Source organism: Hemitrygon akajei, chromosome 22, assembly GCF_048418815.1.
Source record: "Hemitrygon akajei chromosome 22, sHemAka1.3, whole genome shotgun sequence".
Lineage (NCBI taxonomy): Eukaryota > Metazoa > Chordata > Chondrichthyes > Myliobatiformes > Dasyatidae > Hemitrygon > Hemitrygon akajei.
Window position 1 is genome coordinate 43,022,757 of NC_133145.1, and position 17,186 is coordinate 43,039,942.

General features: G+C 42.4%; 1 protein-coding gene across 4 annotated transcripts in view; it reads right to left on the minus strand.

Annotated features, from left to right (window-relative positions):
- The window catches only part of LOC140714669 (protein sidekick-2-like), a 919,455-nt gene that overhangs the window by 502,635 nt on the left and 399,634 nt on the right, over positions 1-17,186 (minus strand). For all 4 annotated transcript variants that reach the window (XM_073026119.1, XM_073026118.1, XM_073026117.1 and 1 more), the window contains one exon: positions 8,154-8,313. In XM_073026119.1, coding sequence (XP_072882220.1) covers positions 8,154-8,313 — 160 coding nt within the window. The remainder of the gene's footprint in view (positions 1-8,153; positions 8,314-17,186) is intronic.

The window sequence follows — 17,186 nt, forward strand, 5'->3', positions numbered from 1 at the left end:
AGTGGTTGTCCAAATAATATGCTTATTAGCTGCAATAAAAGGCTCAGATTTGAAATCAGATAAACATAGTTAAGTTTCAATGTGAATTTTATCTGAATCAGAATCAGGTTTAATATCACTGGCATATTGCGTGAAACTTGTTAACTTAGTGGCAGCAGTACAATGCAATACATGCTAATATAGAAAAAATAAGTAAACCACTTACAGTAAGTAAATATATGTATATTAAACAGTTAAATTAAAAATAGTGCAAAAACAGAAATAATATTAAAAAGTGAGGTCGTGCTCATGTGTTCCATGTCCATATAGGAATCAGATGACAGAGGGAAGAAACTTGTTCCTGAATCGCTAAGTGATTTAAATGTCCTTTTTTGTTTTCTCTTTTGTTAAATATTCATTAATTCTGATTCCCAATTCTACTGCACTGTCTTAAAGGCTTTTTACTCCAGTGACAGGTACTAAACAGGCCACAACATTTTTATAACAGTCTTCCATTTGTTTTCAACATCGGCTACAGTGTGTTCTTTCAAAGTTGACATTTCTACAGAATCACTGTCACAGATGTGATTTTATTTAACCAACATTCTTTCACTTTATTGAAGAGGTTGGAAATCATGCAGCTCCTTAGAGAGAATGGGGGGGGGGGGCATGAAACATGAACTGATACACAGCAACCATCACTTATCTTGAACAAATCTCCCTTGTAGGAATGCATTGACTATAAATGTTAAGGATCGTACCTGTAAATCCCTAGCTCTTGCCTCGAGCTAAAGGCCAGGTTATTAAGATCACAAAAGCTGGCGTGAAAGTAGTGATTTTCAAAAAGCTTTTTTGACACACTGGAGGACAAGAGGCACATACTAAACAACAGTATCAATATGAAAGATGCAATTTGAAAGAAATAAAAGAATTTGGATCAATAGCCAGATCCATCCAAACTCTGTGCCTAATTTTTCTGAAACAGATTTCCTTCCTATCACTCACTGTTTGTTGATTTCAACATTAAAAGACAAAAAGTCTTGAATTTATATTTCAACTTTCACAAGCTTGGATGTTCAAAAGACTGAGTAGTTTCTGAAGTGTAGTTACTGTTGAAGAAAGCATAGTCGCCAATTTGCACACAACATGCACTACAAAGAGCTATGTAATGATGACAACATATTCTGTTTTGGTAATCTTGATTAAGAGATAAATGTTGCTAGGAAACTGCCTGCCCTACACTGAAATAGTGCCACAGGATTTTCTGCATCCAGCTGAGAGAGAAGTCAAAACCTTGGTTTAATATTTTATCCAAAAGAAGCAATTCTGACAGAGATCCCTCAGTTCTACTCTAGAGTCTCTGCATGGATTTTTGGCTCAAGTTTCGAGTTTGTGATTTGAAGCTAAGAAAATCTAACTCAGAAATGAAAGTGCTTCTCACTCAGACTGACTGTCTCATACTAAAGAGAGCTAAGCTGCTTTGTACACCTCCATCTACTCTCTAAAATTCAACATTACCAATATCTTCCGACTGTAGAAATTTATCCAGATCTGTTTTAAAGGCATTAATTGGTTTAAAGTGAATAAATTTCTCTGACAGATTGTTGCACTTTTTCATTAATGGAAATGGTTAGGGACAGGTAGCAGTGTCGGGGGCAACATTCAGCTTTGTTGGGAGAAATAACTGGAAGTATTCTACACATGAAGTCATGTGGCCTGCTAAAATGGAGTTATTCGACTTTATTCTGCTACCAGCAATTGCAAACTGATTACTTACCCTTGCCCAATTTCACAATTTAATAGAGAATTTACAGAACATAATGAACTGGAGTTCTGACTTGCTTTTTATAATTGTGCTGCCTTTATGGCAGTTATTTAGTTTATAATATTTTCGCCTAGTAATTCGTTTGTTAGCATTTTTTAGTTAAAGTTAGGATTGTTTAAGTAAATTCATTTGTCTGTAAAATATCGTGGCTGCGATGACGTCACATCCGGTTTTGCCGCGTCTTGTGGGAAAATACCGGTTTGGGATAAACGCAAGGGTGGGGGGCGCTCACATGTGGCGCCACAGTGCGAGCAGTTTTCTCTCTACGCACCAGAGACACAGTGAAAGCAACGCTGTAAGTCATGAGATAATCGATATGTTGAATTAAAATGTTAACGCTGATTCTGTTAAAAGTAACGACGGTCGATAAGGTTTATGTTTTCGTTAGTTAAAGAGTTGGGATAGTTTGTGTTGAAGTGTATTTAAAGCAGTCAATGGAGCAGGTAGATCTGACTGTATGCTGCACTTTAATGTAATGTAGTTATTGTAGTTTTACCTTTGCAAGTATTCACGATGTAAATGTGATATTTAGAAGGAAACAAACACTGTACCAATCTTGTATTGTTTTATCAACAGTTTTCACCATACATTAATGTGAAGAGTGAACAGTAAATGGTTAATCTTACTGCGACCTTGTTTTCATTGACTACGGTTTAACTCGACATTTAATTCGGGTTTCGTTACACCTGAGCGAGAAGGTTACAATAATATTTATTCAAGGGATGCAGGCTTTGCAGACTGAGCCAGCATTCAATTGCCCAACCCTGACTGTCCATTCATGAGAAGGAGTTAGTGAAACGTTTTCTTAAACTACTGCAGTTCTTGAGGTGTGAGTATACCCATAAGGCTGTCAGAGAATTCAAGGAAATCTTGCTTTTTGCAGATGGAGTGAAGATGCTCAATATAGCAGTCCCCCACTCTATGTCGGGTCATGGTAGAGGAGGCTGCTTTGGTAGGTCTGGATCCACTAGAGGACCCCAACAGGTCTGCAGGTGAAGTGTTGCCTCACCTGGAAGGATTGTTTGGAGCTCTGAGGTGAGAGGGGAGGTGAATGAGCAGGTGTAGCACTTTTTCCACCTGCAGGGATAAGTGATAGGAGGCAGATAGTGGGGAGTCACAAATACACACAGGAATCATGGAAGGAGTGATCGCTGTGGAAAACTGAGAGTGGGGGGGGGGTGGAAGGTAAAGACGTGTTTAGTGAAAGATGGCGGAAGTTGCGCAGAATGAGTACTGGGTGATATGTTCTAGAACTTAGTACTCGCTACTGTGACTGCAGTCCGAGCTCATTCCATTTTTCAATATGTAATAAATAACCTAATAAATAAATACACTGCTGTACAACCAATGAGTGAATAATGGTTAAGTTACTGGTTTAGCAATCCAGAGAGCTTGACTAATGATTTGTATTGAGTTCAATTCAGACACTGATATTTATTCAGTTATTTAAATAATCTAAACAGAAATAAAACACATAAGTAATGCTCACCATTATCCACTCCTGCTTATGTAGCCCCACATCAAAAGCAAACTTTACTCTAATATTGTAAAATAAAATAAAGTACTGTAACATAGTACTGATATTTGTTTCTTTTATACATTGTGACTCTTGGTTACTTTTCCACTGGCAGACCTACAAAATATTTGGTGATTTGGTTAAAGATGCCAATTTATTTTGAAGCAACAGATAGGAGCAAACACAATTAGGTTAACCAATGCCACCTATTGTGGTCTAACAAAATAATAAATACATTTGCATTGTTTTATAACTTTACTAAAAGAGTACACTGAACACAATCTGTTAACTAACTCCAAAATAATGCCTGTGTGAAACCATGGTTCTGTAGCGATGTGCTACACACAGCGCTGAAATAATGACACGCAGTCGATAAGTCGTTTTGAGACTAGTTTATTCAAACTTCGCGGCGCTAGCATTTAATCCCTAGCGCCTGCCCTCTCTGGGTGGAAATGACATCAGAGGTGCATTACCAAAGTCTCTCCCCGCGCGCTGGCTATTTGTGAGCCAGTTCGCCTGCGCAGAAAGTGGGTTGCCACATAACCCCACCCCCCCCAGAAACGGCGATACACCCCCCAATGTCCACAGTCTGGATCAGCCTCTGTTTGGGAGGACTGCCTCTGCGCCACGGTGCCTGAACCTCGACTGGCTGCGCCAAGTCCACATGGGCTGGTTTGAGTCGGTCCACCGTGAAAACCTCCTCTCTCCCCCCAATGTCCAGAACGTACGTGGACCCGTTGTTGTTGATCACCTTGAACGGCCCCTCGTATGGCTACTGTAGCAGTGCCCGGTGTCCGCCCCTTCGTACATACACAAACTTACAGTTCTGCAGGTCTTTGGGTACATGGGTCGGGGTCCGTCCCAGCTGTGAAGTTGGTACGGGGGCCAGGTTGCCGAGCCTTTCACGTAGCCTGTCCAGGACTGCTGCGGGTTCTTCCTCTTGCCCCCTTGGGGCTGGTATGAACTCTCCTGGGACGGCCAGGGACCAACTCGGCCGACGAGGCATCCAGATCCTCTTTGGGCGCAGTACACCAACTCGGCCGACGAGGCATCCAGATCCTCTTTGGGCGCTGTACGAATTCCAAGCAGGACCCAGGGAAGCTTGTTCACCCAGTTAGGTCCTCTCAGGCGGGCCATGAGAGCCGACTTCAAGTGACGGTGGAAGCGTTCCACCAGTCTGTTCGACTGTGGGTGGTAGGCAGTAGTGTGGTGTAGCTGCATTCCCAACAGGCTGGCCACAGCCGACCACAGGCTGGAGGTGAACTGGGCACCTCTGTCGGAGGTAATGTGGGCCGGTACCCCGAAACGTGCTACCCAGGTTGCTATCAGTGCTCGGGCGCAGGAATCGGGAGATGTGTCAGTGAGTGGGACCGCCTCTGGCCACCTCGTGAACTGGTCTACCATAGTTAGGAGGTACCGCGCTCCTCGGGACACTGGTAGGGGACCCACGATATCCACATGAATGTGGTCGAACCTCCGGTGGGTGGGTTCGAACTGCTGCGGCAGGGCTTTAGTGTGCCGCTGCACCTTGGCTGTTTGGCACTGCGCACACGTTCTGGCCCGTTCACTGACCTGCTTGCGAAGTCCGTGCCACGCGAACTTGCTGGAGACCAGCCGGATGGTTGTCCTGATAGATGGGTGCGCCAAACCGTGTATGGAGTCGAAAACTCACCGCCTCCAGGCTGCCGGGACGATGGGGCGAGGTTGGCCGGTAGTCACATCGCACAGGAGGGTCCTCTCACCTGGGCCTACGAGACAGTCTTGCAGCTGCAAACCCGAGACTGCGGTCCTGTAGCTGGGCATCTCGTCGTCTGCCTCCTGTGTCTCCGCCAGTGCTACATAGTCCACCCCCAGGGACAGGGCCTGGACAGCTGGTCTGGAGAGTGCGTCCGCCACGACGTTGTCCTTCCCCGACACATGATGGATGTCCGTTGTGTACTCGGAGATGTAGGACAGATGTCGCTGCTGGCGAGCCGACCAGGGATCGGAAACTTTCGTGAACGCGAAGGTCAATGGTTTGTGGTTCGTGAATGCGGTGAACGGCCTGCCTTCTAAGAAGTAACTGAAATGCCGGATTGCCAGATACAGTGTCAACAGCTCCCGCTCGAAAGCACTGTACTTGAGTTCGGGTGGCCGTAGGTGCTTGCTGAAGAATGCCAGGGGTTGCCAGCGCCCCTCGATAAGCTGCTCCAGCACCCCACTGACTGGTGTGTCGGATGCGTCCACCGTGAGTGCGGTCAGAACGTCCGTTCTGGGGTGCACCAGCATCGCGGCATCTGCCAAGGCTTCCTTGGCTTTAACGAAAGCAGCCACGGCCTCCTCCTCCCAAGTAATGTCCTTGCCTTTACCCGACAACAGGGTGTACAAAGGGCGCATGATACGGGCTGCTGAGGGGAGGAAACGGTGGTAGAAGTTCACCATACCAACGAACTCCTGCAGGCCTTTGACTGTGTTGGGCCAGGAAAAGTGGCGGATTGTGTCTACCTTGGCGGGCAGAGGTGTTGCCCCGTCTTTGGTGATCCTGTGGCCCAGGAAGTCGATGGTATCGAGACCGAACTGGCATTTGGCCAGGTTGATCATGAGGCCGAAATCACTCAGGCTGGAGTAGAGCTGGCGGAGGTGGGACAGATGCTCCTGACGACAACTGCTGGCTATAAGGATGTCGTCCAAATAGATGAACGCAAAGTCCAGGTTGTGTCCCACCGCATCCATTAGCTGCTGGAACGTCTGTGCGGCATTCTTCAGGCCGAACGACATTCGGAGGAACTCGAACAGGCCGAACGGGGTGATGAGTGCTGTTTTGGGGATGTCTTCAGGGTGCACCGGGATTTGATGGTATCCCCGGATGAGGTCTACTTTGGAAAAGATTCTTGCCCCGTGCAGGTTTGCTGCAAAGTCCTGTATGTGCGGCACGGGGTAGCGGTCTGGAGTTGTAGCCTCGTTCAGTCTGCGGTAGTCGCCGCATGGTCTCCAGCCCCCTGTTGCTTTGGGCACCATGTGCAGGGGGGGAGGCCCATGGGCCGTTGGACCTCCGTACGATCCCCAATTCCTCCATCCTCTTGAACTCCTCCTTCGCCAGGCGGAGCTTTTCCGGGGGGAGCCTTCGTGCGCGGGCGTGGAGGGGTGGTCCCTTGGTCGGGATGTGGTGCTGTACCCCGTGTCTGGGCATGGCTGCCGTGAACTGCGGTGCCAGAATCGATGGAAAGTCCGCCAGGATTCTGGTGAATTTGTTGTCCGACAGCGTGATGGAGTCCAGTTGTGGGGCCGGCAACTTGGCTTCACCCAGGGAGAATGTCTGGAAAGTCTCGGCATGTACCAGTCTTTTCCCTTGCAAGTCGACCAGCAGGCTGTGAGCTTGCAAGAAGTCCGCCCCCAGGAGTGGTTGGGCCACTGCGGCCAGTGTGAAGTCCTATGCGAACTGGCTGGCACCGAACTGCAGCTGCACTGTGCGGGTGCCGTAGGTCTGTATCGTGCTGCCATTTGCGGCCCTCAGGGTGGGTCCTGGCTTCCTGTTGTGGGTGTCGTACCCTGTCGGGGGCAAGACACTGATCTCCGCTCCGGTGTCGACCAAGAAGCGGCGTCCCGACTGTTTGTCCCAGACGTACAAGAGACTGTCCTGGTGGCCAGCCGCCATAGTCATTAGTGGCAGCTGGCCCTGGCCCTTGCAGGGTGGGTGACAACAGCGGGCTTTTGTGCCCCACCACTGGTGGTAGAAACACCACTGTTCACTGGCCTCCTCACTCCTGCCTCTGTGTTGTGTGTGCCCCCCTGCCAGGCCTGGTCTGGTCCACTGTTGAGTGTGTGGCCTGGTAACCTGACCAACGGACCCCACACTCTCCCTCTTGGCTTTCCACAGCACGTCTGCCCGGGCCACCACCTTCCGGGGGTCGCTGAAATCTGCATCGACCAGCAGCAGATGTATGTCCTTGGGCAGTTGCTCTAGGAACGCTTGCTCGAACATGAGGCAGGGCTTGTGTCCGTCAGCCAGGGACAGCATCTCGTTCATCAATGCTGATGGCAGTCTGTCTCCCAAACCACCCAGGTGAAGCAGGCGGGCACCCCGCTCACACCGTGAGAGGCCAAAGGTCCAAATGAGCAGCGAATTCTTTCCAATGAGCAATGAATGCTTCATATTTGCCTTCTTCCAGGGGGCGACTGTATGAAATCCACAACCTGGGCGGCCGTCTCCTGGTCAAGGGCGCTCACCACGTGGTAGTAACGCGTGGAATGAGAAGATACCTGCCGAATCTGGAACTGGGCTTCTGCTTGGCTAAATCAGACGCGTGGTCGCAGCGTCCAGAAAGTCGGCAGTATTAGCGAAACTGCGTGAACAGATGAAGAGTCGGTCATCTTTGGTCCAAATCCCGTTTGGACTGTCGGGGTCACCAACGTAGCGATGTGCTACACACAGCGCTGAAATAACGACACGCAGTCGGTAAGTTGTTTCGAGACTAGTTTATTCAAACTTCGCGGCGCTGGCATTTAATCCCTAGCGCCCGCCCTTTCCGGGCGGAAATGACGTCAGAGGTGCATTACCGAAGTCTCTCCCCACGCACTGGCTATTTGTGAGCCGGTTCACCTGCGCAGAAAGTGGGTCGCCACAGTTCTTCATATTCTGTACCTCATAATGAAAAACCACTGTTTTCAAGCTGATTCTAATGAACTCTGTTTCTCTTTCCAAAGACACTACATTTCTTGCTGAGCATTTTTCTGCAATTAGTTTTTTCTTATTTGATTCATATTATCTGAAATGGACTAATTCATCTACCAAATATGTCAAAGGTTAACATTTTCATGGAGCACAAAACCAAAATTGCAAGTGTGGCCACTGACCTGTACTCTAGAGAGAAACGTGTCACCTCCGTATCATTATACAACCATTTGAACTCTAAAGGCCAGCTCCCTTCAGCCATGCACGTCAGGACTAAACGGTTTCCCTCCAAGTGGATCTGTGAGCGAATAGGCTCCGTTTTGAAATAAGGCGGCACATCATCTGAAATACAGGTAGAAAATGTTTAAGGGCAATGCAGTTTATGCTGATTTTAATAACAAAAGAATATAATGACACCAGCTAACATAGAAGCATAGAAAACCTACGGCACAATACAGGCCCTTCGGCCCACAAAATTGTGCCGAACATGTCCCTACCACAGAAATTACCAGGATTATCCATAGCCCTCTATTTTTCTAAGCTCCATGTACCTATCCAAAACTCTCTTAAAAGACCCTATCATACCCGCCTCCACCACAGTTGCCGGCAGCCCATTCCACGCACTCACCACTCCCTGCGTAAAAAACATCCCTGACAACTCCTCTGTACCTACTCCCAAGCACCTTAAACCTGTGCCCTGTTGTGGCAGCCATTTCAGCCCTGGGAAAAAGCCTCTGACTATCCACACGATGTGTAATAAGTATAATATTCCAACTAGTCACAGAAGCAATGTGCCTGACCTGTCATTGAGTTGATTTTGTGGTTCTTTTGAAATGTTATTTTACGTCAATTAGCACAAAAAGAAATTGAATGAGTCATACAACAAGAAAATCAAATTTAAATTGATCCCTATTTACTTCAATTGTGAAACACACAACAGATTTGTTCTCTGTAACTTAGTGCTATAAGCCACATAAACAATAATGGCATTTTTGTAATTAGTAATATAAAAAAGTGTACAGTAACAATCTTGAAATTAAGCATGTTATTATTTTAGAAATTATATTTTAATGGAGGTGTTTACCGATTTATGGACAAATTTAGCAACCCCACATTCCCAACAACAAGCTAAATTCAACAAGGCTGCAGAAAAGAAAATTGCAAATTGTAATGTTAATGTCTTAGCTACATTCTTGACAATAGCTTCTTTGCTCAAAATGCAGGATTGTTGATTGACATTTATAATTTTACCTTCCAAAAGAACCGCTACTGTGAGAACCATTTCAATGAAGTCCATTGAGTGATTTTACTGCTGTGTGGTTTCAAAGCTATGCGTTATTTTACTATTGACCAAGGTGATCAATGATCTGAGGAGACCTGCCAAGTGTATAATTCCTGAGGTGTTTCTCACACCTTTGACTAATTTCATTCTTTCGAAAAGGAGCTGCTACAATGGGGATAATACAAGTTTATTTTGCTTATTTGGTGCTGGTTTCATATGCAGCTCTGATACCTGTACCTAAACTGCTACCAGGCAGCCACTTCTTGGAAGTGAGTAAATCAATGTCACGTGAAGAGATCTATCACTACTGAACACTGTGGTGCCAGTCATACTCTTCTAAGTTATAGAGATCAAGATTTTTCCCTTATTTTATTTCAAGTTTCTTTATTCTATGTAAACAGCAGCCATTTCAGAGAAGCTCATCTAGAAACAATATATAAACTATGAAATTGCTGACTGACTGGAAGGGGGGCAATTACATGTTCTGTCCAGGTACAGTTCAGTGTTTCTTTACAAGTCCAGCTTTGATTTATCCCTCTAAATGATGAGAAAATGGAAGGCAAGTGGATCTCACTTTCTAGAATAGATTTTAAAAAGACAATTTTTGAACAGCTTCTATTATTAAGTCTGCTTTTACATTAACTTTGTACATTCTGGCTCTAGACTAGATCAAATATTTACTCAGAGAGCACAAAAGAAAATTCCCAAAGTCCAGTTTCTATCACATTTTAGTTCAAATAAATATTTTTGCCATTGCATTTTATATTTATAAAAAACAACTATTAAAATTGATGCCTGACCCATAATTATGTGAATCTTGACTGGTAATGAAATAACGTGCTGGCAGATTGTCAGTCACAATGAGCTGGATTAGTAAATTTGCATCTTTCACTTTTGATCAAAATTACCATTTCATACAGTTCTATTTGCCACTACAACATTGGCAACATGAGTAAATATATACCACCCTTGCCTTAATGAGCCACAACAACAGTGCGATTGACAAAGGTTAGTGTTGATAGGTTTGAGAGCCTGCAGCAATTCTCCTTACTTCCAAGATCCTATCAATCATTACAAATTGCTCTTCTTCCCTTATGGCTTATCTAGTTTTTTTTACCCTGCGAATGCTGAAGCCATGCAGACAAGGAAAATTCCAGATTCGATCTATTCTTGCTAAAGCTAAGTTTATTGATCTTCTCTTAGGGCTACTACAATGTGTATATCACAAATGACCTTAGCTGATTTTGATGCAGAGGATCATGTGCTGTTACCACGTCTGCTCCTAATATGCTTTAAGTTTGCTATTTTTCTAACATTGCTATTGGAAACAGTGGAGCCACAGGCATGCAGTGGTGCAGCTTGAAAAGCTGCTGCCTTACAACACCAACAAGCCAGGTCATGCACTCTGGAGATAACTGTGTGGAGTTTGCACATTCTCCCTGGGATCCGTGGGTTTGCCATCCGATTTCTGAATGGACATTGAACCCACTACCTTACATTTTTATTCTTATCTTTACACCCCATATTTAATATATATAGATATATATGTGCTTACTGTAATTCACATTTTTTCCCAATTATTATATATTGCATTGTACTGCTCCTGCAAAGAAAACAAAATTTATGACATATCCTGGTGTTCTTAATCTGGGTGCTTGGGTTCTCTCATGCAAGTTGCAGGTTAATAGGTCAAATTGGCCATGTTAAATTGACCCTGATGTGTAAATTGGTGGTAGAGTCTGAGACGTGTTGCGGGGGATAAGGAGAGAATAAAAATGGAATTAGTGTGTGATAGTCAGCATAAACTCAGTTGGCCAAAGGTTCTGATTCCATGCCATATAACCCTTTGACTCTACCAATTCATCACAAGCTGACTTATGCTTCTACTACTGTGGTTTTTACTAAGAAATTGCTGTCTTGAACAAAATATTGATAGACAAAAAAACTATTGAGAAAAAAAAGTGCTGTTCAAGACATCAACATGACATGACTATTTTTGTTCTGAGCTTTTCAATACACACAGAATAACATGCATTTTACATCAGTCAATATATTTACAAGATGATGTGCAATTGTAGAATACTTCATTATCCGCCATCCTAACCTTTCCTTTGCTTTCAGCTGTCAAGACATTTTAATTGTCATATAGCATTGTATTCAAATATCCCACCAACTTGCTGACATGAGCTAATCAGACAAAGGATAGAAATCCATAGAAATAAAAGCTTTCACTTCTGCTGATTGAGCTGTTTACTATTCAACCCTTCAGAATTAAAGTAACATCCCACTGACTCCATGTAAAACAAAAGTGTATTTGAATTCCATCAGTACGTTTGCAAAGTATTATTGCACATATTTTGTCCTTAATTGAAATATGGCCATTCTGTTGGTCAATTACTTTCCTCTATCCCCATTGTGCTAATGACTTTTCTGACAAATATCAGTAAATTCAGAAGACTGATAAAAATATGTTGATCAAAACTTGAAGCATTCCTAAAAATTATACAGCACACACCAAAGTGTCATCGCTCTATCCCAAAATAAATCCAAGCTTGTTTCAAAATGGATTTGACAGTGATCAGGATGTTGAACTGAAGGATAACGTCGACACTTTTCAAGCACTCAAGTCAACAGCATTATAAGAGCTTATTATTTTTGAAGAGTTAGCTGGTGAAGATGAAGAGTCCTGTAGGCATGTCACATGCCAGGTAAAAAGAATACTTTATGACATTGATGTTTGTTGACTCACAGCAACACAAAAGAATGACACAACTGTTGCCTTAAGAAGGCAGCATCTGTTATTAAAGACCCCCACCACCTTTATTCGGTACCTCCTATACCTAAAAAGATGAACACTGATTGTATGTCCATGGTCTTCTCCTGCTGTAGCCCATCCACTTGAAGGTTCAATGTGTTGTGCATTTAGAGATGCTCTTCTGCACACCATTGTTGTAACACACGGGTAATGAAGTTGCTGCAGCCTTCCTGACAGCTCGAACCAATCTCCTCTGACTTTTCTCATTAACAAGGCATTTTTGCCTACAGAAATGCCACTCACTGGATGTTTTCTGGTTTTTTGCCCTATAAACTCTGGAGATTGCTGTGTATGAAAATCAGCAGTTTCTGAGATACTCAAACTACCCTGCCTGGCACCAACAATCATTTCATGGTCAAAGTCACTTCGATCACATTTCTTCCTCATTCTGATGTCTGGTCTGAACAACTAAACCTTTTGACCATGTTTGCATGCTTTTATGCATTAATCTGCTGCCACATGATTGGCTCATTAAATATTTGCATTAAGAAGCAGATTTACCTCATAAAGTGGCCACTGAGTGTATATCTACCATATATTCTGTACATGAAACAAATTGAAACAAACATGTCCAATGCCTTTATACATTCAATCATATGGGAGTCAATGATGACTTTTAAAATTAACTTCCAACAATTATGAAAGATGTCAAAACTAAAGTGGGTGCATCTTTCCTCTAACCCCAACCATTAGTTCTTTTGTCTAAACTATAGATATGGATTGCAAATAGCTGTAACACAGGGACTGATTCTCGTTGCACATCACTAATACTATCCTATCAACCCATAAGTAACTATTTCTACCTTGTTTTCACCTGCTAAATAAACCTCAGTCCTTGATAATATATTATTAACAGTACTTCCATACTTAATTTCTGTAATAATTTTATTGGCACCATATCAAATGTTTCTTCCTGAAAATCCAAATGCACTGTATTCACTCATTTAAAATTCTTGGTATTACAACCTCAAAGATCTGACAAATAGATTTGTCAAAAAAAAGGTCCTTTAACTACATTCTTTTGACTTTGTCCAATCCTTCTGGCTCAGAACAGTGCTTATTCTGGGATATTCTGCATAAATTTCCATTGCTGCATCATCTGATCTGTTGCTCATGCTAACAATGGTATAGCCACGGCTTTTTCATGGAATCCAGCAGGGTATTGCAGTTCTCACTTGATGAGCTCGCATTGAGTTATAACTCTTATAAACAAATACAAGAGCCCCCGTTGAAATGCTTTTTAGAAATTGGCTATAAAACAAACAGGTAAAGAATTTCTATTTCATTAATTTAGTTTCAGTACCTTATTTTTATGGATATGCAAGTGTCTATTTAAATGCAAAACATTTTATTCAACAATATTATTGTTTCAAATAGCTCATAGATTTAAATAGGCTCCTCCACCAGGGTGCCATAGTCAATTTACTCATCCAATTTCCAGTGTTTCTTCTCAGTTGTGCAAGCGGCAAGAACTGTGGATAAAGGGGAAGGCTGAGCTGAGGTTCCCACAGCACTGAATTCATGGTCCTGACTTTTTTGTCATCGGGCCCTTATGGGGCCCAACTGAGATGGTATTGGGTTTGCTGATTGCAAAGTTCTAAATTCAAATGAAGACCTTAAACTCTATCGAATATAAAATAGCCCCAAGTATTTTCAGTAAAGAGAGATTATACTGTAACTACCTAATCTTCAAAGGCTAGTCTACCTTGTTTATTCTCCTCGGTGAGTCTAGCTGCCAATACCCATTATTCAAGCTAACAAAGTAGTTTAAAACACAGTTCATTCATTTTCAGTAATACACATTTAAATCCGAGAAACACTCTTAAAACACATTTAAAACTCTCAGAGGATTTCTATCTTATAAACATTGCCAAATTACAAGCCATTTCTAAAACACAAAGCACAAAGGATTTCTAAAACACAAATGATAAAGGATAGAGGATTTCCAAAACACGGTTACAATTCCTATAAACTAAAAAGATATACCAAAGAGTTGAAGATTAACAAATCGCACCTCACAGAAACTGAAGCCAGAGAAATGGATTCTAGTTTACCCCATGTCTCTTCTCAATGTTCCTTACCCCATTGCTAATAAACCTGAAGTGCTTTCTTCAATTACACCTTTTTTCTCCACTTGTGTGATTTCACATGCATCCAATATTTCCTCAGCTGTCTTTTTAATGTAAACAGTCTAAAAACATTTTTCAGATATAGACTTCAGCTTAATACTGTATTCACAGTTCACAATCAACTTCCTTGAGTACATAAACCTTCCAGCTATGATATGCTAAATGATATTATCCATTTGATCAGCAAACTTCCTTGAACTAAGCAACTTAGTCATCTTGTCTGTTTTGAAGCAAGCCAAATTAAACAACCCATTGTTCTATACTGAATCTTGAGCAGTAAGAAAGCAGTTATTTACTACAAAGAGAGCTTCTGCTCTATAAACAGAGTTTGTTTGTAAAGCTATTCTATAGACAGTACATGTCTTAGCTTGGAACTGATTACTGCTTTCTATTTACACTTTAAGAACTAAGACTGACTTCCATTTGCGACCAGACACCAAACAAACTGTTAGTTGAATGGTTTTCTTACATGAGTTTGTGATCTTACCAGTGGCAGATGCTGTGCTTAGAAAGCCAAGATTAGCAAACATCTAAGGATTCCGCAGGCCAAGGAGTGAATATCCATCATACAACCATTTGGGAATTAACGCCTCCTAGATCTATGTTTCCAGGTGCCTTACATCATTCTGATGCCCTGTGATTTGACTGGAATCCAATTCAATATCTTGGAACTGAAGTGTCGCAAGAAGAAGACCTTCACTGTCAAGATACTTATACAGGGAATGTGATACAATGCACACCAATTGCATTACAATTCTTAACCAACCATTAAGAATGAATTGCAAATTCAATGAAGGTTTATGTATTTAATCAATTAAGCCTTTTCATATTTTTAAGTTAAATACTTAATTAAGTCTATCTGTAAATTAAAACCAAATTAAATATTTACCAATTGGGAAGCTATCACTGCCATCTCTTCTTGTGATTCTTTACCGTTGAACTGTAGCTTATGGATCACTGTTATATTTACTGCTCAAACTTGCACTGTTCTCTTCTTATACACTATCTATTCCTTTTATACCATTCCACTCTCAGCAGGACTCCCTGGAACTGAAACTGAACTTCCTTTTGGGTTTACCAACAACCTTTGAAGAGGTTTTTGATCTCTTCTCTTTAAATATTTGAATTTGATGGGCAGCTTTTTAGCAACTTTAAAGTTTAAAGGACGATTTTTATGCTACGTGCATACAAATTATTGTTGTTGTTTAAAATCAAATGCTAAGGCATCAGCAGTGAAACCAGACTATTTGAATCTGAAAGATGAGGGATTTCTCTCTATATTCTCTCAAACACTGAGAATAGTGATTGAGAACAAAAGGCTGATGCTTTAAGCTAGTCAGTGTTATCTGCCACAGCTTTTGAAAGATGAACATCTGTGGGCATACAGTTATTTTGCATCAACTTAAGAACGTTTACAATACTAGCAAGATCACTCATAAAACCATCAGCAGGTTGTCACTCTCTGGGGGGCGGGGGGAAGACAATGGAACTTCTTTCTGCACCCTCCTCATTTCAAGAAAGGCCCTTCTGGAATAAAGTTGTTCCTTTGCAAACATGAAGCATGGTGTTGAAACATTTACCAGAAGCCTCCAAGCTCCCAGGAGACAAATTGGGCAGATTTGCTCACAGCGATGGATTCATATTTTATTATTCTCAATGCCCTGTGGGGCACCTTGCAGCTGAACACCATCAAAGTTGTAAAATAAAATGCTTGAGGGGTATGAAATACTCTGGGGTCTATTTCCTAATCTTTCTTCTTTTGCAGTGTGCAAGAATGTTTTTTTTCTGTGTCAGTGGTCAATGGTTTAGGAACGAATGTTCTTTTAACCAAATTTTTCTGTCACTTGAAACATCCTCTAAATATTACATAACATTGACAGCATTCTTTATAGAGATGAGCCCAGAAATTTAAACAATTAGTGCACATCAATATTGTAGTTCTTTCAACAACGATTATTCCTCTACACCACCACACAATCAACTGAAAATATTTATCAACCAAAAGAAAGAAGAATCAATTATAATCAGTCTTTAATAGTTGCTGCTTTGTTGGTAAATGGGGCAAGTGGCAACTGAAGGTCCTAAGGCTAGTGAAACAGGAGCCTGCTTCTACAACAATGTATTGGATAAGTCCATGGCATCTGTAGCCAGTTCAGGGTCTCAGGAACAGAACTAATTGAGCAAGGGAGAAATTGGAAATTATTTATGAAGCATAGCATACCTCTAGCAAACTGCCAGGTTATTCTATTTGCATTTTTTTCTTCATCTATTTTCTGGTTCCCAATAATACAAACCCACCCCCCCCCACCAAATAACTGCACTGCCACCACAGATTAAAGAAAACTCTTTCATCCCATTTTGTTTGAGTAAAGTTATATTAATATAGGAGGCAGTTCATCACAAGCTTGAAGGATGATCCAAGGTATGAAGACTTAAGAGGAAAGGTGAACAGGTTGGGCCTGTTTGGCAAGATGGCACTAGTGAATCACGGCAAAGTGTTGTGGGCAGCTTACAAAACTTCAAAATATACTTCTCTTGAACTACTCTCACTACAAATTGCAGTCTGAAGTGACGCTTTAAGTAACATACTTTTGAACCATCCTAACAAACTAGCAAGTCAGCGATATTCGAAAAGACTCAGGCAACTTAACTCTTAGGCATCCTTTAAGCAGATGAAGGTACATCGCAGTGGCTGAGAGGGAAGAGGGGAGGACTATATGCCAAGCTAAAATGAAGGGACATGACACTTCCTCTACCCAGCATCTTGTTAGAAAATGTGCAGAGTCGTTGGAAAACAAGATTGAGGACCTAGGGCAAGGTTTCTGTATTAGAGGGAAATGAGGAATTGCTGTGTTCTCTGTTTCACAAAGAAATGGCTCACTCTGGGCATGCTGGATACACCAGTAAGACTGGACAGCTTAGCGAATCACATGATGGACTGGCCTGCTGATTTGGAGAAGGCAAAAGATGGGTGTGGGGGGGGGGTGTT